At 42.2% G+C, this 21,782-nt stretch overlaps 1 protein-coding gene across 13 annotated transcripts in view; it reads left to right on the top strand.

The window, feature by feature from the left end:
• lyst (lysosomal trafficking regulator) overlaps nucleotides 1-21,782 on the top strand; it is a 61,817-nt gene that overhangs the window by 32,455 nt on the left and 7,580 nt on the right. For 7 of the 13 annotated variants that reach the window (XM_042432878.1, XM_042432889.1, XM_042432880.1 and 4 more), the window contains 34 exons: nucleotides 76-261; nucleotides 2,131-2,287; nucleotides 4,215-4,426; nucleotides 4,554-4,620; nucleotides 5,032-5,141; nucleotides 5,893-6,262; nucleotides 6,342-6,498; nucleotides 6,613-6,786; nucleotides 6,884-7,044; nucleotides 7,712-7,902; nucleotides 8,556-8,801; nucleotides 9,548-9,721; nucleotides 10,628-10,777; nucleotides 11,913-12,050; nucleotides 12,134-12,332; nucleotides 12,424-12,552; nucleotides 13,376-14,000; nucleotides 14,925-15,105; nucleotides 15,509-15,678; nucleotides 15,841-16,071; nucleotides 16,248-16,414; nucleotides 16,879-17,031; nucleotides 17,172-17,333; nucleotides 17,732-17,923; nucleotides 18,094-18,305; nucleotides 18,418-18,627; nucleotides 18,976-19,152; nucleotides 19,361-19,437; nucleotides 19,549-19,737; nucleotides 20,438-20,583; nucleotides 20,688-20,784; nucleotides 20,971-21,032; nucleotides 21,248-21,303; nucleotides 21,409-21,561. In XM_042432878.1, coding sequence (XP_042288812.1) covers nucleotides 76-261; nucleotides 2,131-2,287; nucleotides 4,215-4,426; nucleotides 4,554-4,620; nucleotides 5,032-5,141; nucleotides 5,893-6,262; nucleotides 6,342-6,498; nucleotides 6,613-6,786; nucleotides 6,884-7,044; nucleotides 7,712-7,902; nucleotides 8,556-8,801; nucleotides 9,548-9,721; nucleotides 10,628-10,777; nucleotides 11,913-12,050; nucleotides 12,134-12,332; nucleotides 12,424-12,552; nucleotides 13,376-14,000; nucleotides 14,925-15,105; nucleotides 15,509-15,678; nucleotides 15,841-16,071; nucleotides 16,248-16,414; nucleotides 16,879-17,031; nucleotides 17,172-17,333; nucleotides 17,732-17,923; nucleotides 18,094-18,305; nucleotides 18,418-18,627; nucleotides 18,976-19,152; nucleotides 19,361-19,437; nucleotides 19,549-19,737; nucleotides 20,438-20,583; nucleotides 20,688-20,784; nucleotides 20,971-21,032; nucleotides 21,248-21,303; nucleotides 21,409-21,561 — 6,081 coding nt within the window. The remainder of the gene's footprint in view (nucleotides 1-75; nucleotides 262-2,130; nucleotides 2,288-4,214; nucleotides 4,427-4,553; nucleotides 4,621-5,031; nucleotides 5,142-5,892; nucleotides 6,263-6,341; nucleotides 6,499-6,612; nucleotides 6,787-6,883; nucleotides 7,045-7,711; nucleotides 7,903-8,555; nucleotides 8,802-9,547; nucleotides 9,722-10,627; nucleotides 10,778-11,912; nucleotides 12,051-12,133; nucleotides 12,333-12,423; nucleotides 12,553-13,375; nucleotides 14,001-14,924; nucleotides 15,106-15,508; nucleotides 15,679-15,840; nucleotides 16,072-16,247; nucleotides 16,415-16,878; nucleotides 17,032-17,171; nucleotides 17,334-17,731; nucleotides 17,924-18,093; nucleotides 18,306-18,417; nucleotides 18,628-18,975; nucleotides 19,153-19,360; nucleotides 19,438-19,548; nucleotides 19,738-20,437; nucleotides 20,584-20,687; nucleotides 20,785-20,970; nucleotides 21,033-21,247; nucleotides 21,304-21,408; nucleotides 21,562-21,782) is intronic. The other 6 variants (XM_042432885.1, XM_042432884.1, XM_042432882.1 and 3 more) reach the window with 6 other exon arrangements.

Below are 21,782 nucleotides of genomic sequence, written 5' to 3'. Positions count from 1 at the left end.
AAGTAATTTACTTTGGCTTTAATCCCTATCTGAAATAATCTGTAATTAAGTTGCCATGTCTCCCCTTGTCTGTAGCTCCAGTCAGTGGAAGAGACCCTGTTTGAAGTGAGAGACCAACTCTCTCGCTCAGGGGTGGTGAACTCTGACCTCGCTGTACCTCTGTTCGACTCTCTCCTGAGAGTGGCCATGGCCGAGGTGTCATCCTGTTCTGATCCCCCTGAGGAGAAGACAGACAGGGTGAGTCCTGCCTTTGGAGAAACTGTGAGTGAAGTTAACAGTATCTTTTTATATTCTTAAGTTATTTGAGCCACTCGTTTATCAAGTTCAACAAGTTAATAAGTTCAGGTTATAGACAGTCAGGCGTCAGACACTTGATTCCTTTGCAGCTAGGTGCTATCCAGGTTCATCATAGGCTCTCTTTCAAAATAAAACGATAAATATGTGCAACTTATGTGCCTGTGTAGCATACACTTTGCTGTATCTGAATGTACACGCTGCGTGACTGCTGCTGAGACCTCCATCTGCTCTTTTAGAATTAGTATCTAATTGCAATGAAATAAGGAGAGTGAAGCAGATTGTGTCCAGTCACCCCAACGGTATCTGCCGCTTCTCTGCCTGACAAAATATAAAGAGCAGTGGTGTTTGGTTAGGAGACAAGCATACAATAAAAAGAAAAACCATTTTGTCAGCCAAGCGTTGTCAAGCATCAGGGCTGCTGTGTACAGCCACCTCACGCTATGTTGCTAAGCACCCATTATCTCCCTGACGTACAACAAAACAGCAGAAGTAAATAATGAAAGCCCTTGTTTAGAGCAAGCTGTGGATGCAAACATTAGTGAGCTTGTCCTCAGTTTGAAACCCAAACTGGTCATCAATGTTGCTTTTTTTACTGGGAGTTCCTCCAACATAGTCTTAATAAACATGTACAAATGTAGTATTTATACATGTTGATAATTTCTCACAAATATAAATGAATAAATAAAATACAATCAATAAACTAATAAAATAAGATGGATGAGGAAAAAAAATCTTCAGTCACAGCAACTCCTGCCTCCGTAGTTGTGATGCTTTCTCTGTATTAAAGAAGGAGTCAGACTCTCAGGACCATATATGGTAAGATCTAGGCACATAACCGCTTTTATTTGTTCGGGGAAGTTAGATGAACACAGATAATAATAAAAAAAAAACAATGTAAAAAAGAAGACAATTTTTTTTTTTTTTTTTCATCAATCCGATCTTTTTGGCTGTCCTCACTAGAATGACTTGCAGGGTGGTAGATGGTAGTGGGTGTCTCCTATCTCGCAGTCCAAGATGTGTTTTGCACAAGTCTTAAAATGCCTGTCTGACTAAGCCTGTTCCAACACAGGAGGGTTTAGCGTTTTATATAATAGATTTACCTATTTCCTAAGAGCTTAGTTCTTTCTGGGTGAGCCCAGCAGAGTGTGATGTTCACTTAACCATTACAAGTATGTGCTATGAAGCTCCAAGATTAGTCTTTTACCACAAAGTTTGTCCACTAAAGGACCGTTCTTTGTAATGTTATGATCACCCGCAATTGAATTTAAAAGCTGCTGATTCTTTTGAAAGGAATAGACATGTGTATTACAGTAAGCCTCTACTTTGAATAACTTAAGAGTTTGACTGTTTACTTGTGTGTGTGTGTGTGTGTGTGTGTGTGTGTGTGATTTCCTATGCGCACATATGATGACTGACTGTACACGTCAAGGAAAAGGGTTGTGTGAGTGCCGCGCAAGTCAGCTGATATTTGTCTTATGACCTAAATCTTGTACTTTTTTTCCCCTTCATCACTTGAAAACATTTTGTTGGCAATTTATTCGCTGCATTAGTGGTAGGACTGCTGCTTGTCATGCTGAGTAAGTATATTTTAACGTAACATTCTTAGTCAAGAAGCTTTTTTCTTTTTTTCTTTTTTTTACAAAAACAGGATAGGGTAAGCTCTTGCAAAATTAGTCTGATCTTTAAAAATTGCTTGAAAGTTACACAGGCGATGATCTCGGTTTGTACAGCGTTTGCGTTGTAGTGGAAAGAAACTCATGTATTTTTCTTGTCTCTTCTCTCTTCTCTCTTTCTCTTTCTCTTTCTCTCTTTGTCTCACCCTCTTTCTGTCAGAAGCTCCAGGTGTTGGCGGAGGGGGCGGCCCCAGCAGGCGATCTGTCTGAGGAGGTGGACGAGGTCCAGAGCTGTGGCGTCAAGCCCCCCGGGGAGGAGGAGGGCTACGACGCTGACAGCGAAAGCAACCCTGAGGACATGGCCAAGCAGGAAGAGGGTAGGTCCACACTTAACTACGCACTCGCTCCCATTTACTCCTCCTTAGGATTCCACGACACACCGCTCTAAATAACAGTAGCTCAGACCGGTTTATTATTTGCCCTGTTTGCTTTACTTTGAAGTCTTGTTATATCCTCTGCAGATTTGTTTTTCACCCTTTTTACTGCTCTGGGGTTGTTTATTTTAAGAAAACTGTAACTCACTTTTACTCCATGTACTTTGTCTTCTCCACTATTTGTTTTTGTTTGTGATAAATGTCAACAGACTAATCTTGATGGATTGAGAAGTCATGTATTCGACTCAACCTTTAAACCTGCTTATTTTTAGCCTTGGGAAACCACAAGTCCCAACTACAGAAGTGATCATTCCTCATATTCATTTAGCATTAGTGCATTTCTGTGCATTCACTGGAGGATTTTATGTCAAATAGCATTATGTTCTTTACATAGTTGGCCACTATTGCGAGGTTAATGCAGGTAAAGGCTGCTAATATGCTAATATCATGTAAAATACCACATCCTCCTTTGGTCTGCTCTGGAGGATGTTTGGCAATAACAAGTGGTTGTTTTTTATTGCATAAATATGACATTGCAGAAACAGGCCTGAGCCCTTTTTTTTTTCCTCTCAACAGCCTCTTGGGTCAGCTCTGCTTTTCTGCTTTTCCAGTGGCATTATTACATTCTTTTACTTTTTCATCGCCTCAGAATAGAGTCATTGTTGTAGGTTTTACAACTGCAATCGACCACACTCTGTGGCCTCATGAGCTGGATCTTATGACTTAAAGTTCTCATCAAATGGAGACTTTAACTTCCTGTAAAACTCAGTTTACACTTTAATGCTGACCTCATGCTAGGCTAATAAGTGTAAATGAACTCTAATACATTTTTAAGAACTCCCAACTCTGTATCCCTCCTCTCAGATCAAACTTTTTCTCTTCTTAATTGATATCCCTTTGTTTTAAAGTCCTACCCCAGCATCCTGGTTCAATAAGAAATACATCATATTAAGGAAGTAAACATGCTTTAGCAGTAATTGCTGCTAGTGGTTGAATCCTAGACTAGTTTGAAATCCATTCAAAAACTCCCAAAATGTCTTTTTTTGGAATGCTGATTTCACTTTCTCCAATTTGATTCAGTAATAATCCTGAGAATCATTGTTCCATTAAGTAATATTAAAGCTTTAATGTAAGTATGTTTGGTGATATGTTACTTGATTGACAGGTGTCATCTTCTAACAGTCAGGTGTGCCATTTGCTCTTTCGACATCCCCTTGAATGTCCTCTCTTTGCTCGAATTTATTTCTGCCTCCGATAACCTCCCCAATAGCAGCACACAATCAAATCAAGATGTCTTCTCAGAATAATATGCTTGACATCTTACCCATTACGTCCATGTTTTCCTGAAGGCTACATCTCCAAGGCTCTTAACTACATTCACCAGAATTTAACCTCAGGCCAAATACAAACATCTAAATTTACCACAGGGACGGCGGTTTGTATACGCCTTTTAGTTTATATTTATTGAGCGTAAAATGTACTTGGATGTGTGATTGCGGAGGCAAACTGTAGCTGTGCATAGGGAGAGAGAGCCAGCTTCATTAATAAAAGGAGGTCCCAGAAGCCGCGTGAGAGCCTGCTGGGCTGCTCTCCTGTAAATCATGAGGGGACTCCCATGCTGCTCTGAGGCTGAGCAGTGGGCTGAGGCTAATTCATTTTTACGAGCTGCCTCCAAGATGGGAGGTCGGAGCTGAAGGAGGAGATGCCTGTGGATCATGAAGCTGTTTAAACAACACGCCCATGCCCGTGTGTGTGTGTGTGTGTGTGTGTGTGTGTGTGTGTGTGTTTCTGTGTCATCTCTCCATGTCTGTGTGCAAGTGTATTTACTGTGTCTCTGATCTTGCACTGGTGTCTGTGGTTGTTCTTTAAGGAGTGAAGGTGGAGTCCGCTGTGCTGCGTGAGTTTGCGGCGGTGGCGGACGGGCCCAGGCGTGGCGTGTTGCTGTTCCCGGAGATCTGCACAATGGAGTTGCAGCTGCTCGCCACTGGCTCCCCAGACCTGGAGGTTCTGAGTCATGTGTTTCACAGCCTGCTTGGTGCAGTCCACGCCAACAGCCGCAACGCTTCCTTGCTCTACGACCAGGTCAGACTGACCACTTCTTTCTCTTTGCACTACTCTAATTCTTAACTGCCTCACTTATTTGTCTTACTTTTTTCTCCCCAACTGTGCTCTGAAAAATATGACTGACCCCTTGTTCTGGTCTTCACAGGGAGGAGTCAAAACCATCCTGTCTGGCTTTCACAACATCCTCAGTCAAACAGACCCTTCTTTTAAAGGTTTGTTATTTGTTTATCTGACACTGTAGGATATTTTTTTTATGTGTGACATCTGTGGAAAACATTGAGTACACGATTTTTTTTCTTGCTACTGACATTTCAACTGAGTCCTCAGGGTTCAAACACCACATGAACCGTATAACACCATATGAACAATTTTAATCATTCTAATAATATGAATTAATCTTGAGAGTCAAGAATTAAAATCTTCAAACTCTACGTTTTAGATTTGCATGACTGTAGGATTTGATGTATTTGTTATACACTTGTATCTGATGTTCTATGAGTTGTTTTTCTGTATAACCAGAGCGAAGCAGCAAGTGATGCTGTTGTGTGTTTTTGCCTGTGGTGTTCTGGTGCATGCCTAACAAAACTGTTTACGTAATCTGCTCTTCATTGGTCTACATTCAGATTGCCAGACTGTGCTAGTGGAGCTGCTGGTTGCCATGGTGAGCCAGCGAATCACAGCGGAGGAACTGGCTCTATTGATTCGCCTCTTCCTGGAGAAGACCCCACCTATTGTAAATAGTAAACCCTATCAGTCACTCAACAATGCTTTGTTAGCTTACGTTCAGGGTGTTGACACTGATAGGCTATGCTCACAGCATCTGCACAGTACATTTTTCAGTAGGAACAAGTGTTTTTTTGTAATACATCTTCCTGTCACACTCTCCTCTCACGTCTTGGTTATTTAAAACGCATCAACACATAATGCTCCCCCGGGCCCACTTCATTCTATATACAATTAACACCCATGTGTGCACAACAGATGTCATGCTGCAACTTGTTATTACAGGTCTGTGTTTAATTGGAATCGGGCAGCAGACATCATTAATAATCTGTTTCCAAGAAATAGGTTTCTAAAAGGGAAGAGAGAGAGTTTATTTTTAACCATGCGAACATAATGACATGTGACCTGTGCTTCCCGTCTATGAAAATGAGACACAACAGTGGCTGCAGTTGTCACATATGATGTTTTGCTCTATTTGCACTGCTACCAAGGATTTCTATTTGTTTAGAAATTCTATTTGTCTTCAAATGTATGACATGTCTCTCTCTCTGCATTATCAAGACGCACAAGGTTACAGCAGGTTTGATGTTTAGCTGTTTTAGATGGATCACACTGTTACAGCAATTAAACTGCTTAGTATTATCTCTACAAATAGATTTTTCTTTATTTTATCTAATGTAGGGTCATAATTGAAAAGTTGTAAATATTCACAGGGAATGTTTTCCCTCTCTTTTTTGTCCTGTTTACTTGTTACCTGCCAGGAGATTTTACTGAACGGCATCCTGCAAATTGTCGAAGCCAACATGAATATAGAACCTCTTCACTTGCTGACATTTCCAATAATCCTCGGGGCTTCAATGCCAGGAGGGGTGTCCCCTGGTTCCAGACAGAACGGTGCTGCCGGAGGGAAAAGTGTTGGTTTGCTCTGGAAGGGCAAACTGTCTCCTGGGCGCAGGGATGGGGATACCGAGTTCAGACCGAGCCACCTCCGTTCCTCTCCTTGGCATATCGCTCCCCTCCACTTGCCCCTGGTAGGGCAGAACTGCTGGCCCCACATGGCCAGCGGCTTCAGTGCCTCTATGTGGCTGAGGGTGGCAGAACAAGAAGAGAAGGACGGGGACACAGACAAAGGTGAGAAATAGATCCTTTTCCCAATGCCTAGTCCATGAACATCAAATGGTTTTGAGATTCTTTCATCACTGTTTTCCAGAAGAGAGAAACCCTCCTACAGCTGAGTCCCACCATGGCTCCTCTCAGGCTGGGACGAGATTAGTAGAGGAGGGTCTCATTCATATTCTATCCATGGGCTCCAAGGCATTGATGTTGCAAGTGTGGGCGGACTTCTCTATGGGATCTCTCACATTCAGGTGAGCGCCGGAACAGACTGCAGTTTCAAAGATGTGTATGCGCAATAGGTTACTACTTTCTAAAGTGTTCATAGTTTATGGATCCTGAAATATTCAAATGCACTGTTCCCTCAGGATTTGTATAGACCCAAACGATGAGATAAAAGCAGGGCTGTTGGCGCAGGCAGAGTCTGGTGGGGGGCTGCTCAGGCCGGGCCAATGGCAGCACCTCGGCCTCACTTACACCCAGCAGCCAGAGGGCAAGAAGAACATCCATGGCCGCGTGGTTGTCTGGGTGTGTGGCATCAGGTGAGGAAAATGTGTAATAGCAAGAATAAGAATCTGGCTGTTGGTTTTTAAATCTGGTAAACCAGTTAACATTAACTTAACCTGCTCTCTGTTTCAGGAAATGCGAGGTTTCTTTGGACTACACCTTACCCAGAAAGTCCAGTTTATCATCTGACAGCAACAAGACCTTCTGCATGTTGGGCAACTGTATGTCATCTTCCGAGGAGCTGATGAAGCAGGGTGGACGCTGGAACATGGGCACTGTGCTTCTCTTCAATGGTAAGACCCCCGTCATCATACTTCCACAAGCTCTTTCACACTTAATCCCAGTCGGTCATTCATCGTCTTATTCAACACGCATACGTGCAATCTGTTTTAATACTTTACATAACTATAAACATCTGTTTGACCTCAGTGCTGCTCCCTGGTGGTAAACTCATTACTGCTTTCTGTCTGATAAACAAAATAAACAGTACAGATATGAATGCTTTGTGGTGCAGTCGTATTTTAAAAGCACGTCTAGTCTTCTGGCTGTAAAATCTGTTGCTGGTGTGATGTCTGGCGTGCTGTAGATTCTCAGCATTCTCTCGGGAGGCTTACTGAATACTTCTCTTGTTGCCTCTAATTGGCTGTGAATGGCTTGCATCGAGGCGATCTCGACCTGTGAGTCCAGCTGATGTCTTTAGACAAGGTTTAGCCTCTCCGCTGTCTTTGGAATTTAGCGAGGGTAACAGTTTATTATTGGAAAAGAAGAACTGTCAGATTCAGATTCGCTAGAGTTTCATGAAAATAAGAAATAAAACATCAAGGTGCACCATGGATTTCCTCTTGGAGGAAAGACCTCGCCACTTCTCTGGGAAATGGAGAAAATTATTATCAACATGCTAGAAAACATTTCTCATTAGAACAGTTATTTCAATTCTAAATGTTTGCCTCCATATTTCAGGATCCAGAATAGGATCTGAGGAGGCCCTCTTCCTGTACAGCAGTGGGCCTGACCTTACATCGATCATGCCCTGCAAGTATGGCAAGCCCAGTGGGACATTCTCCAAGTTTGTCACTGAAGAAGGGCTGAATTGTGAGCATGTGAGAGAGCTTCTGATGAAGAGCAAGGATGTGGACACTACAGCTTTGGTTGTAAGTTTTTGTGAGGCATTACGAACACGCACATCACAACACATGCACTTAAATATAAAGTAGACAAATAAATGCGTATCGTCACTATTGTTTGAGCCGGGATCCAAATTCTGTATGTCAGTTGTGTCAAAATTAAGACTCACACTGCTGTTGAACCCTGTGCTTGTACTGTGTGATTCAAGTGCTCTGTTAGCATAGCAAATCCCTCCTATGTCTCATTTATTGTTTCATTTCATGGTGTATGAGTAATGTACTGTTCCAATTAGTTGTCATTAATGATACTGCACGGTAGGAAGTCATTTTTCTACAATGGAAAAAGCTATTACATTTAAGCTGCAGCTATTTCTGTGAGACTGAAAACAGATTTTCTCCCATTAAATGCTAATGGATTTGTTGATAATAGCTCTGTTCATATAAAAGGAAGAATGACTGATTTCCTCTTCACATCTTGGTAACTTTTCTTATACTCTAACCGGCTCTAACGCAGATCTAAATCCATGCTGGAAATTGTAGCTCTGGGCAAGCTGGGCTCCTAGCTCAAGTCTAATTGAATGTCATTGTTACTACTAGATCTACTAAATACCTAATAAACTATATTCACTGTGACAGTTCTTCCTGAAAACAATAATTGCGTATTTTGTGTTGCCGCACAGGAAAGCTTGGCAGTCGTGTATGCTCCCAGCAGTCCCAGACTCTATACTATCTATGAGCCTGTAATCAGACTGAAGGGCCAGGCTAAGACGGTGGTTACCCAGCGGCCCTTCAGCTCCAAAGAGGTGCAGAGTGTTTCTCTGGAGCCCAACGCTCTCAGAGCTCTGCTCCCCACTGAAACCCAAGGCCTGCAGAGCGTCCTGCACAAGATCGGAGGGACGGGAAATTTTGTCTTCCTCTTTGCGCAGGTAGGATGATCAATATTGTTAATGGAGCATTGGCATTAGGGGTGATGGTTCCCACTTGTCATGATATTTCTGGAATGTTGATGTATTTCACACTTGGAAAGTGGGGGTTATGGATAATGTGTATCATACTCACCTGCACTGTATTGATTGTGTTAGTTTCTGCTTGTCAGACAATTCACAGCAAGTCCAACTGTAGTAAAGAGACAACATCGTTACTCCTTTGCAACTTTTTTTTTAAAGCCAACAATCAGCATAAATTGAGAAGAGTTTTTAATTTTAAAATCACTGACACATATCAAATGTCATAGAATGTCAAAGAAATTTCTACACCTAGTCTATACACTGAATATTTCTGAAGGTGCTGCAAAAAAACAGGAAGAAAATGCATTTTTAAGTCCAAATGACAAAGCTGTATTTTAAATGAATTATCTCTTTTTTTGTGTTTGAACTTTGTAATTAACTAAGTTACTCATACAGTTTTAAAAAGGTAACCAAATTGATTATGTCTGTTACATCCTAAAATGGAAAGTTTATCAGTGTTGCCAACAGAGATTGTAGCTTCATGTCACTTTAAAGACAAAGCTTGAGATTAGGCTCATTTGTGCTTCTGTGAGAAAACAGTTACTTTAGCAGGAACAGTGTGAAATTATGTCATGAAAAGGAAGAAACACATAACTGATCAAATACATACATTAGGCTCAGCTTCTTTGTTCTCTGTCCCTCATCTCGGTGTCTGCGGCGTCCAGACGGTGGAGCTGAGTGACTGTGAGAAGACCCAGGCTCTAGCCCTGCAGGTGCTGCTGTCTCTGTCCAAGTATAACCAGCATCGCATCCACGAAATGGACTGTTACCATGGTTACTCTATGATCCACCAGGTCCTCATCAAGTCCAAATGCATTGTGGGATATCATATGCTAAAAGTGAGTCACACCTTGAACTCTTTGCTGTCCTCTGTTCCCACAACCTCTGCTGATCTGTGCGGTAAAATATATTCACCGGCACTTGTATTTACGATTAATCCGATCCAGCCCGACACACTGGTGCTTCTCTGAGCTGGTGTTGCCGACCCTGCTGTTGCTCGACTCTCTGGATGTGTCTGTAATTGAGCTGTGTGATGGCTGTGCACTGAAATGGACTCTGCCTGACTTGATGAAACGCTGAGCTCCTGCAGAGTCACACTGCACCTCTGACTGCTGTTGTTTCGGCTTCCACTTACTGTATTTTATATCACAGAATATGCTGATTAGTTATATTAAGCATTCATGATTCCTAGATAAACATGTAACATGCCATGTTACAGTTGTTACAATTTTTTTAACTCAAACTTTTCCTATGTATGATGGAGAAGTAATCTCTCTCTTTTGTATCACTCTTTTAAACCTGCTAAATTTAACCTGGTGTTGGACTACAGCTGATCCCTTTTCAGGTAGATTAATAATGTAACTTACGTTGTACAAGACTTCGAGCTTCTCTCTTACTATTTCCTCAGTCTACCAGAGACCCAAAGGACTGCAGGATTTATGATCACTGCAGTCAAGCTGGTCATAGATGATAGGCTTTGATCAATACAGACACAGCTGCTCAGAAAGGAAATGGCATTGGTTTTAAGTGAGTGATAAGCACTCCAAAAAATTTCATGGGGAATGTATTGATTTTCCTCCTCTCTGGGGTTCTGCAGTGTAAGGTTGTTTCTAGTGAGATAGTGATTATCAATATGTAGAGGTATGTTTTGGATTAGAGTAGACAGCACTCTGGAGCTTATCATACAAACACTGTAGAATATATGGCTGTGTTTTTGATGTGGTGGCCACATTGTGTCTGTCTAGACTCTGCTGGATGGGTGTTGCAGTGGACCTATCCTAATCCTGGGGGATGATGGTCAGTTCCGTTTGGACACTGAGTCCATTGCTGTGGTGCAGGACATCAGGCTGCTCTCAGACGTCCTGTTGGACTGGAAGATCTGGGCCAAGGCGGAGGTAAATATCTATATCACTACCAATCATACTTCAGTAGTGAAACAAGACATAACAAGACAGGTGACTTAATAAAGATGGACATGGCAAAACAGAATATAATACATTAAGCTCATAAGAGACTAGCAGTCATGTTCCCAAATAGTGAAATGATCATAAACTAATGTAGAGACAAGAAATACGGTGAAAAAGACATTTTCTTTGTCAAATGGGGTCAAATATTAAGTAAAATTATATGACAATAAACTCTTAGTTAACTTAATTTAAAATATTGTTTGTCCAAGATCTGCTATTGTGTTGTTTGCACATCAGACTTGAAGGCACTCTAATACATGAAAGTAGTGTCAGCTAATTTGATCCCATACAGTAAAAGTGAGAATGGCATCACTGAATCTGCACATTTCTTTTTTCTCTCAAGGTCTGTTAATTTATTAACATTCCTGATGAAGAGAAGAAAGCCCACAAGATCATCATCTGATGATGACATGTTAATGAATTTATACACATAGTTTAATCAGGTTTCATCCAAAAAAAAATGTAAAGAGGCAAGTTGGTTAAAAGCGAGATCATGTAACTTCTGAAAGAAGAAAGACCACATTCTTCATCTTATGAATGAAAAGATGAATTCATAAACAGTAAAACACCGCAGCTCAATAAACTCAAGCGGAGAAGAGTAATCTCACTGACGTCATGACTCTTCTCTACTTGTGCTACTGTCATACTACTTTCAGAATTTCACATTCTCGTTGGTTTTATTTGTGGTCACGTTGTCGACTGTTGTCAAAAGTTACATAGTCTTACTTTAAACTAATTTTCACACCCAAAAGCGGTAGTTTCCTGTTGCAAGATGGCATTATAGTGAGATGAATGCTGTTCTTCTAAGTAAACAGAAGTTAAACAACAGTTGGTATTTTTTTATATTATAATATATATTATTATTTTTTTATATTATTGTTTTCTTAACCCAGTTTTAAAAATTCAAAATAAACACAGATCACAGAAAAGAATGAGTCCTGTATGTTTATCGTTTGTGTCTCTAAACCCTACTATCTCAAGCTGTTTATTCCCACATTGCTTCTGATGAAATACCAATTGATGCTTTTCCATTTTCATTCACTGCTCATGTTGTTTCTGTTAGTGTGGAGTGTGGGAAACACTGCTTGCCGCCTTAGAGATCCTCATCAGGGTGCACCACCCTTATCAGGTCTTCAATATCCGTCAGTTCCTCAAGGCTGAAGTAGTGCATCGTTTCCTGCTGACCTGCCAGGTGTTACAGGTATGCCGCTGTCATAAAGCTTAAGTCACAACACCCTTTCTCTCTTCAGAGGTGATTACTGACAGCATTATGTTTGTCTTAAGGAGCATCGGGACGAGCATCTGACTGCCATCCCACAGGAAGTCTGTTTGTCATTCGTCAAAATCATCCAGGAAGTATTAGGGTCTCCTCCAGACATGGACCTGCTCAAACTGATCTACAACTTCCTGCTAGCCGTTCACCCGCCCACCAACACCTACGTCTGCCACACTCCATCCAGCTTCTACTTTTCACTACATATAGGTGAGGAAGCACCGCAGTTGAAAGCAGCACCTCTGTATCAAAGTTCCATTAGTTTAATGCACTGAGTTCTTTTGATGTCTCTGTTTGTCAGATGGGAAGCTGTACCAGGAGAAGGTGCAGTCCATTATGTACCTGCGACACTCCAACAGTGGAGGAAAGTCTGCCAGCAGCTCTGTGCTGTCACTCTCCCCTACCGTCTTCCCCGACGCGCCCCACGAAGGTACAGCTGCTCCAACTATATCACACTGACCTTAAAGCACTCACAGGCATCCAGCATAGTGAAGATAATTAAATACAACGCTCCTGTTTGTTGCTTGGTATGACATTATAAATAGGAAGATTAGCAGTGCTTTTGGGTGTTGAGCCTCTTATCGTGGAACATTTGTTTAGCATGTTCAGTGCTGTATCAGCCCTTTTTCACTCTGTGATGAATTAGTCATCAGAGTTTTATTTTAAGTACTTAATGTAAACACCGCTACCTCTGTGAAAAAGCTGAAGCATTAACACAAGGTCATTATATGTTTTTGTGAAACTCCCTCTCATTTTCATCTGCTTTTTGCTTGAAAAAGATTGAATCTATTGTTTTTAACAGTATTCTATATCACTATATCTTTGTAACTTCACAATTTTATCTTTCATCCAAGCTTTTATTGTTCAACTCAGTTTTACATCTACTAGCCTCTTTTGTCATCATAATCTTGCTTTTCAAATTGTATTATTTCTATTTCTTGTAAAGCATTTATAACTTGGGAAAAGACTATAAAAATAAAATAGATTTGGCTGTGATAAATCTTGACTTGAGCCAAATTTATTTCATACCATCCACATCATATTCTATCATATCTATTTTACCGTCCACATCATACTTATTTCTTGTCTCACTACTATTAAATTAATGATTCTGTCAATCAACAGTTATGACTCTGCACAGCCACAGATCTTTCTATATTCCTGTTGTGCAATGCCTGTAATTACAAACTGTAGCGTTCAGTTATGAAGTCCGATAAATTACAAGTGCTGAATCATGTTGTTGTGTTTTCTAGGCCATCTCCACGCTCCTTCCCCTGAACATGGAGGTGATGATCAGTCGTTACGCCCGCCTAGTCTGGCACCGTCTCCTTACTCCTCCCCTCTGCTGACACCTCGCCTCAGACACGGTGGCTCAAATGAAGCAGGTGAAGGTGACGGGGTCTCCCTCACGACTCAGCAGGCTCTGGGCAGCACAGAGACACTCAAGAAGGGCGGAGGTGACGAGCAGCTCCTGAGCAGTTGTGAATCAGCGAAGACGATTTGTGACTCAAGGGAAGTAAGTGAGGGAGGAGCTCCACGCACCCCTTCCATCAGCGTGGAGGAGGAGCGGGACGAGGCAGCGGAGGTGGACAGCCTGGCAGAAGGCAGCGTTGGGGTCGCAGAGTCTGAGGACAGGTTTGACTGGGCCAGTGACGAGGCACCGCGCCGCCCTGACAGCCTGAAAGGCATCCAGTCCTTCCAGAGGAGCCACAGCAACCTGGCCAGTCTGGGCCTGGCCTTCCCTGCTCCAAACGGCTCACTGGCAATCGGGCGCTGGCCCAGTGCAGTTGACCGAGGCTCTATGCCGGAAGACTGGGAGAGCTACACCTACTCTCCTGGCTACGAGAGGGCACACAGCAAGACTGAGTCCAATGACAGGTACGCAGTATTCTTTAACGAGGCTTGTTTGTTGTTTGTATTCAAGAAAATACTCTCAGATTGTTTGAACTGAATGCTCCGTATCAATACTAATCATAATATTAATTCAGCTAGCCCATGCTAAATCTTTGAAAAGGTATAAATAAAAAAAAGACACCTTGACCACAAGGTTGTTTTGATAAAGAAGGACCTGTGTTTGGATTTGGATAATCCTATTAAAGCAGTTGAATATGCTGATAATCCTCAACCAACTTTGAAGATAATTTTCACTACAATGACAGTTTCTTGGTACGTGCAAGCCAGCTGCTGACTTCAAGCTGAAAGGAAATAAAAAGATTTGTTCATTGTAGTCCTGTTTTCTATCACCTTCAATAATGTGGGCTGTCATACATTAAAAAATGATCTGCTTTCATTTGTTCATATATTTCAAGCAGTGCAGAAAATGTTGAGAAAAAAATACTGGCTTCAGTGTTTTTATATTCTGACTGGCTGGGTTAAATTAATGAAAATACATCATTTTAAAAGTGTCTTTAATTTTAAAGTTTTATGTCACTGCTGTGCAAAATATTCACTCCCAGTTATCGCTCCCTCGCTGTGTACAGAATTATTTTTTACAAAAACAGTGTTTTATTTGGTAAATACAAAAACAAATTGCAGGTGCCAAGATATTAAAAATGGCTTTCTCAATTCTAGCAGAACTGATTATGAAAATACCTTGTTTGAATACAATCTCAGCACTGACACTGCCCTACATTACACTAATCTCAATTTATATTGTTAAAACAGTCTGTTTAACCTAAAATTATATCATATACAGTACCATTCAAAAGTTTGGACACACTTCCTCATTCAAGTGAAAGGGAAGGTTTCACCAAACAGAGGAGAATTTGGCCTTATCAGTAAAATATGAGCTGTGTGTCTCAGGTCCAGCACAGAGGACTGCCTGGTGCTCATCTGCTGTGGACTCTATGATCTTCTGAGGGGTGTCCTGCTCCTGCTGCCTGACCTCATGCTTGAGGAGGTGATGGACAAGCTCATCCAGCCGGAGGCCCTCATTGTCCTGGTCAACCACTCGTCACCTCTCATCCAGCAAGGTGTCATGAAGGTTGGTTCAGCATCCTCTTTGATAGGTGTCACATTAAAGCAGGCAGAGTCAGAAAGTCACTTGTGACACAGTTAGATGACACAGTACTTCCCAATTAAGGACGTTTCTGATTGTTACTATTCCTAAGATTCACATTTAAACTTTGTTTTTATCTTTGGCGTTTAGCAAGCACTTTTCTCACAAACAGAGCAGTGAGTGAAACTGTTATACCAGAATAATATCAGAGTTTTATGGAAGGCTCAGTTTTAAAAAATACAGCTGTAGTTTTAGCAAACGCTACTCAGACTCAGACGGGTAAATAGTGATTTGAGGACCATTTTCAGAGCTTTTGGTGCTCTAGTGAGTATTTACAGCATCAGGAATGAACTGACAGACCTCCTATTATTCTGCTCCTCTCTCCCAGCTGCTGGATGCCTATTTCACCAGAGCCCTGAAGGAGCAGAAGGAGAAGTTCCTGAAGAACCATGGCTTCTCACTGCTGGCCAACCAGCTGTACATCCACCAGGGCAGCCAGGGGCTCCTTGAATGCTTCCTGGAGATGCTGTTTGGGCGGCCGGTGGGCCTGGAGGAAGAGTGAGTCCAGGAAAAATACACTTAATACATAGAGTTTACAGAGTTTAAAGTTTATCTATATAGCAATAAAAAATAAATGTACAGTATTCGATGCACACACATTTTTAATACATTATTTATACATGTTCTACCCTTATTTCTCTTTTCTGTGTTACCTTCCAGTCTGGATCTGGAGGAAATGGAAAATATCTCACCCTTCAGAAAGCGCTGTATCATCCCAGTGTTGGGTCTTATTGAGAACTCCCTATATGAGAACTCCCTGGTGCACAACATCCTGTGTATGCTGCTGCAGCTCCTCAACGCCTGCCCCAAGCTGGCAGACATCCTGCTAGACCACGGGCTGCTCTACGTGCTCTTTAACACCCTCTCTACCCTCAATGGCATGGAGAATGGGTACGGCTGCCAGAACAGGGGATGATTCATTCAAATACCTCCATGAGTTCATGGGTTTTGTCTAAAGTCTTTGAGCCATGAATGAAATAATTAATCCTCTCACTGTTCATTGATCTTGCATATATAAGACTTCCTGCGCTTAATATGTTCTTGTTTTCCGTGTCCTCCCTCTGTAGTATTCCCCTGAATGACTACAAGCTCCTGGTGTGTGACATCCAGCAGCTGTTAGTAGCTGTGACTATCCACTCCTGCAGCTCTTCAGGGTCCCAGTACTTCCGCATCATCGAAGACCTCATTACCTTGCTGGGTTTCATGCAGACCAGCAAGATGCGCCGCACGCAGGGTGAGGGCTGGATTTCTGAAATTCAATACACATGCAAAATACATCGGCGATGTCATCTACTATGCTCCACAGTTCTGTATGATATCAAGCTGTCAAGCTCTGCTGCAGAAAGAAACGGGGCTGTCACTTCATTATCTTCAACTGCGGAGTGGAAAGTCATTTGAGAAATATCTTGCATCTCCATCTTCCCACTAAATGGTTTTCTCTCATTTTCCCCTAAATTTGCTCCCTGAAAAATATCTCTTGTCCATTAACACATATTTCTTTGCTGTTTTTTGTGATATAATTATTCTGTGATTACAGAGGCAGTATTATGGCCCTGAACATAGCGCCCTTTATGTTTGGTTGTTTGTCATTTTAGTAATTATAGTCGACTGTATTATTGCACTCATTGTCAGTCACTCATTATTTCAAGTTCTAACAAAATTCATTTTTGTTATGATGGGTTTTTTTTCTTTTTCTAGAGATGGCAGTGGCCTTGCAATTCCGTGTCCTTCAGTCAGCGATCGAGTTTATAAAGACGACAGCCAATCAGGAACCTCAGAAATTGAGCAGCTCTGTTAATGCACTGAGCTCTCCACATCACGCCATCTATCAGAAGCGCAAGAGCATCGCGGGTGAGCGTTTCACACTGACGCTATAGTAGAAATCTGGTCTGCAGTTTTGTGTCGAGGTTAAAACTCACAGCCATTCAAGTATTTCACTTCTCCACTCTCACGTGTCTGTTTATTGATCCTCTCCTCATCCCGATCTGAAGGTTCCATTGCCATGAAAGACTCCATTATCCCCCGCATCCCCAGACAGCACTACTGCTCCTATGGCCAGATCCCCCTGTCCCCTCCTTTCAGCTTCCTGTCCCAGGACTCCCCCCTCCCCTCCCCCTCTGGAGCTCCATCCTACATGCTCCACTGTGACGCAGGTAGCTGGGACTGCGGTCCACAGCGGAGAACATTCTCCCTGTCATGGGAAATGTCTCCCCTTTTTGCAGTGAACTCACCCTTTCCCCCTTACTTACCTCGGGGAGTTAATTCGCCCAGTACCCTTGTGCGCTACTGGTGCCTTTTTGTGTGTGTGGGTGTATGTTTGCGTATGAATGCTTAACTAAATCAGTGTTAAGCATTTCTGCACAGATGGCATTTTGATTAGCGAATCTTTATAATCTTCCACGTGTTCAATGATTTATGAGACATTTGCATAACCTTACTCTAAACTTGAAAAGAAATAAAGCATGTGTGCGTATATTTACAAACAGCGAACCATCATCAGCGCCCAATTTGTTCTCTCACAACTGAACACAAACCCATATTGTCCTTGTAGGCCGGCGCCGGTTCTCCCTGGCCCAGACTGACTCTCTCCTGATGCGAATGCGGTCTGTAGCCAGTGATGAGCTCAACCAGATGATGCAGAGGAGGATGAGCCAGGAAAACCCCATTCGTGCCAGTGAGACGGAGTTTGTCCAACGGTTGCAGAGGCTTGTGGTTCTTGCCGTCAACCGACTCATTTACCATGGTAAAAAAAAAAAAAAAAGAAAGAAAAACACTTCTCGTTTTTATTTTTAGAGTTGGTTCCTCTGCCCACTTACCTAGTCATTCTTCTCTATTTTCTCCTTCATCTTACATGAGCACAAACAGGATTTGCTGTCTAATCCTACTTCTGTCTGCTTGTGTCTCTCGTTTCAGATGTGAGTCAGGACTTATTTGACCTGCTGAATATTCCCGACTCCCCAGACCAACAGCTTTTCACACCAGATCCAGGTGACCAAACACAAGAGGAGAGTGGCTCTGCCTCCATCCCGCACTCACCCACTCCCTTCACCCTGCCGCCTGCTAGCAAGAAAAGCTTTCAGAAAGACATCCTCAAACTCATGATGGATGGGATCAAAATCAGCCTGGTATGACCTTTTTGTGGTTCTTTCTAGCTCAAATAAATTACATTTTCTTTTTAGCTGAAAAGAGCTAATTTGAGTAACGGCTAACCTTGTGTCGGTGGTTGTGGATTCACAGGGCAGCACGGGTCGAGGAGGAGCCCCGCATCAGCAGTGGCGAAGGATCTTATGGTCGTGTCGAGACACTTTTCGGGTCCAAATCGGCCGCCTGCTGGTGCACACACTGAGCCCTGCGCTTCCTTTGGCCGACAGGAAGGAGGCGCTAGAGTTTGTGTTTGATCCCAGACATTTGGATATCCTCAAGGAGAGCCTCAGCCCAGGTTTAGAGGTGAGTGCAAAGGAAATGCATCATTAAAGTCTGTTTGTCCCCTTACACTTCAATATTTTCATTGACAACTAACTACAACGCTGCTCTACGGGAACGTTTTGTTCGTCTTTTTTAAGTTTCCCAGCAGCTTTCAAGTCTTGACTCTTACATAAGTCTTATAGATGTTTCCATGCTCTTCATCAGCCCCCTTTGCATTATCACAGGACTCTTATTTCTTTCACTCTGTGTCCTTCACTCGGGCTTCACTGAAAGTCAACCAGCTGGATAAAGCTTGTTTCCTGTCCATCGCTGTGTGTGACTTGGTTCAGACACATTAATATTTGAATCAATGCTTTCTCTCTCACTCAGCATGGTCCTAAGTTGTCACTGTACCTGTATGAGATGCTGCATGATCACAAGGACAGCCTCACCAAAGATGAGCAGAATGCTGTGGGTGTATTCATGACCTCGCTCAAGCTTTGCGGCCATCGCTGCATCCCACCCAACGCTCCACACAAACAAGACTTGCTCAAGGCCATAAAAGAGGCAAGTCTTACAAAGACAAACACTCATTTCCCACACAGTTTCTACGCCTTTTTAGTCTAACCGAATTTTCAGTTCAGCAGTATGAAAGAGAAATTTCTGTGCAGGTGGAAAATTAGTGATGGCTAAGTGTACCCTGTCAGGCTTCTTATCCTCAAAATTAAGGTAATGCATGTTAAGAAGGGGTTTATGTATAATTTTATTCACACAGGAAAAATTCAAGTATGAAGCAGAGGAGAAAACAAGCAAAGTAGCGTGGGAAAAGAAAATGGCCAACACTCAGAGGAAGTGAGTAGAGGTTTTTTTTCCTTGATTGATGAACAGTACAAGAAAATATCGGTAAGAATCGTGTCTTTGTTCAATTCTTCTATTCACTCTATTATTCTTATTCCTCTGCAGTCTTATCCAGAGGCTGGATGGAAAGTCCAAAGACATTTCCAAGATTGCAGCTGATATCACTCAGAATGTGTCTCTGCGGCAAGGCATGGAAAGAAAGAAAGTCATCCAGCACATCAGGGGCCTCTACAAGACTGACCTAAGTGCCAGTCGCCACTGGCAGGAGCTGGTGCAGCAACTCACGCATGACCGGTGAGCATGGATATATGTCTCTCACAAGGGCTTAAAACAACATTGGAACAGAGTACAATAATGAAATTGTTACTATAATGATGATGATTGTTACACTAATGATGATTATTTTTTTCCTCCTTATTTTCTGGTCATTGCAGTTTAAGTAAAATAATCTCAGACATGCAGGCTCATTTGTAGCACATGAATAGAAGAAAGTACAATTTCCAAAACAACCAATCTCTACATGATCTCTCTTTTAGAAAACTTGATATCAAGAGTCCAAAGGTCCCCATTGTAAACCTCACCAACACTGTAAAACATTTGACTAGCCACCATAAATGTCTGTAAAATTCTTATTTTTCCACATTTTCTATGATGATTTAACTGCTAAGAAACAAATATAACAATAATATTTATTTGAGGCAAATTTTATTCTAACCCTAACCCTAACCCCCCACAAAATTACCTAACTGATGTTAAACATCCTTTGCCATAGTTTATTTTAATGTATGTTTCCAGTCTAAAACTGTCAGACTTCAGGATTTTGACTAAAAATAACCAGAGTCAAAAAACAACAATGTGAAACTGTAGAAAATAATCTCTCTCAGGTTGTTAAATCCCCCAAATTCTCTGAAACAATATCAAGGACACATGAGGTTTCTTCTGTATAGATATGAATATAAACGGTGTATGACTATACTTTATTGGTCTGTTTCAGTGCGGTTTGGTATGACCAGACATCTTACCCGACGTCCTGGCAGCTGGATCCCACTGAAGGGCCAAACCGGGAGCGACGACGGTTACAGAGATGCTACCTCACAATCCCCAATAAATACCTGCTGAAAGACAGACAAAAACCTGAAGGTGAATAAACCCTTGTAATTGAAGCATTGTGATAAAATTCTGTCTGGTACTGTGTGTGTTTGACAGCTCCAGTGATCTCAATCTGACCTGTTTGCCTTGTTCAGACACAGTGAAGCCACCGCTGTCCTTCCTGTTTGAGGATAAGACTCACTCCTCCTTCTCCTCCACCGTTAAAGACAAAGCCACCAGCGAGCCCATCAGGTATAATTTCCTTCCTTTTGTACTGCCTGCCTGTAAACCTTTAGTAAACATCATAACCCTCTTAGAAAACCAGGATGATCTGAAGAGGCACATAAATGTCTAATCGACTTGTGATGCACTGAGACGCGTCTATGCTTTATACAGATGTTGTGCTTCTTGTCTGAGAAATGTCTCTCTTGTCCTTAGGTTCACCAGACGGTGTATCAGCGTCGCCCCCTCCAGAGAGACAGCAGGGGAGCTACTTCTGGGTAAGACACTGACCATCGCTCACAGCTACTCCATGCATAATATACTCCGCTGGTTACAAGACACAAAGAGTATCTGAGTGAATGTGCTCTCTCAGGCACTAGAGAATATTGCTCTCCATTCACACACAAGTGTTTGTTAGTTATTCACTGGGGGAAGCTTTTGTTTGACTTTCTCTCAGTACACCAAATCTCATTCACCCTATGTCGTCTCACAGGAAAGTCCGGGATGTACTTTGTGGAGGACAACGCTGCTGATGCTCATGACAACCAGGTAAAGGCAGAGGACTTCTGGTTATTCTCTGCACAGAGGGACGTCACTGCATTATGTGAGTCCGTCTGGCTTCTCAAGTCCGAATGTGTTTATGTGTTTGGACAGAGCCTTCACGGGGAGACTGAGGCACCTTCTTTCTCCTGGACGTACGAGGAGATCAAAGAGGTGCACAAGCGATGGTGGCAGCTAAGAGACAACGCTGTGGAGATATTCCTCACCAACGGCAGAACCCTGCTGTTAGCCTTTGACAACACCAAGGTGAGTCTAATAAAAGTGAAGGAATCCATGTTGTGACTGGAAGGTTGGCTGTTCAGCAAAGAAATGCTGAAATGAATGTTGACATTGCTCATGAATGGCGTAGATGTGCTAGCATGTGTACTCAAGCAGTTTCATTTCATTACAGCAAAAAACAGTTGGCTTATCATGCATAACCAGCAGATGACATGGATGGACTGTGATTAAAAATTAAAAAATAAAAG

This window comes from Thunnus maccoyii, chromosome 14 (assembly GCF_910596095.1).
Source record: "Thunnus maccoyii chromosome 14, fThuMac1.1, whole genome shotgun sequence".
Lineage (NCBI taxonomy): Eukaryota > Metazoa > Chordata > Actinopteri > Scombriformes > Scombridae > Thunnus > Thunnus maccoyii.
Note: the sequence above shows the minus strand (reverse complement) of the source record. Positions and strands in the feature narration are given on the sequence as shown.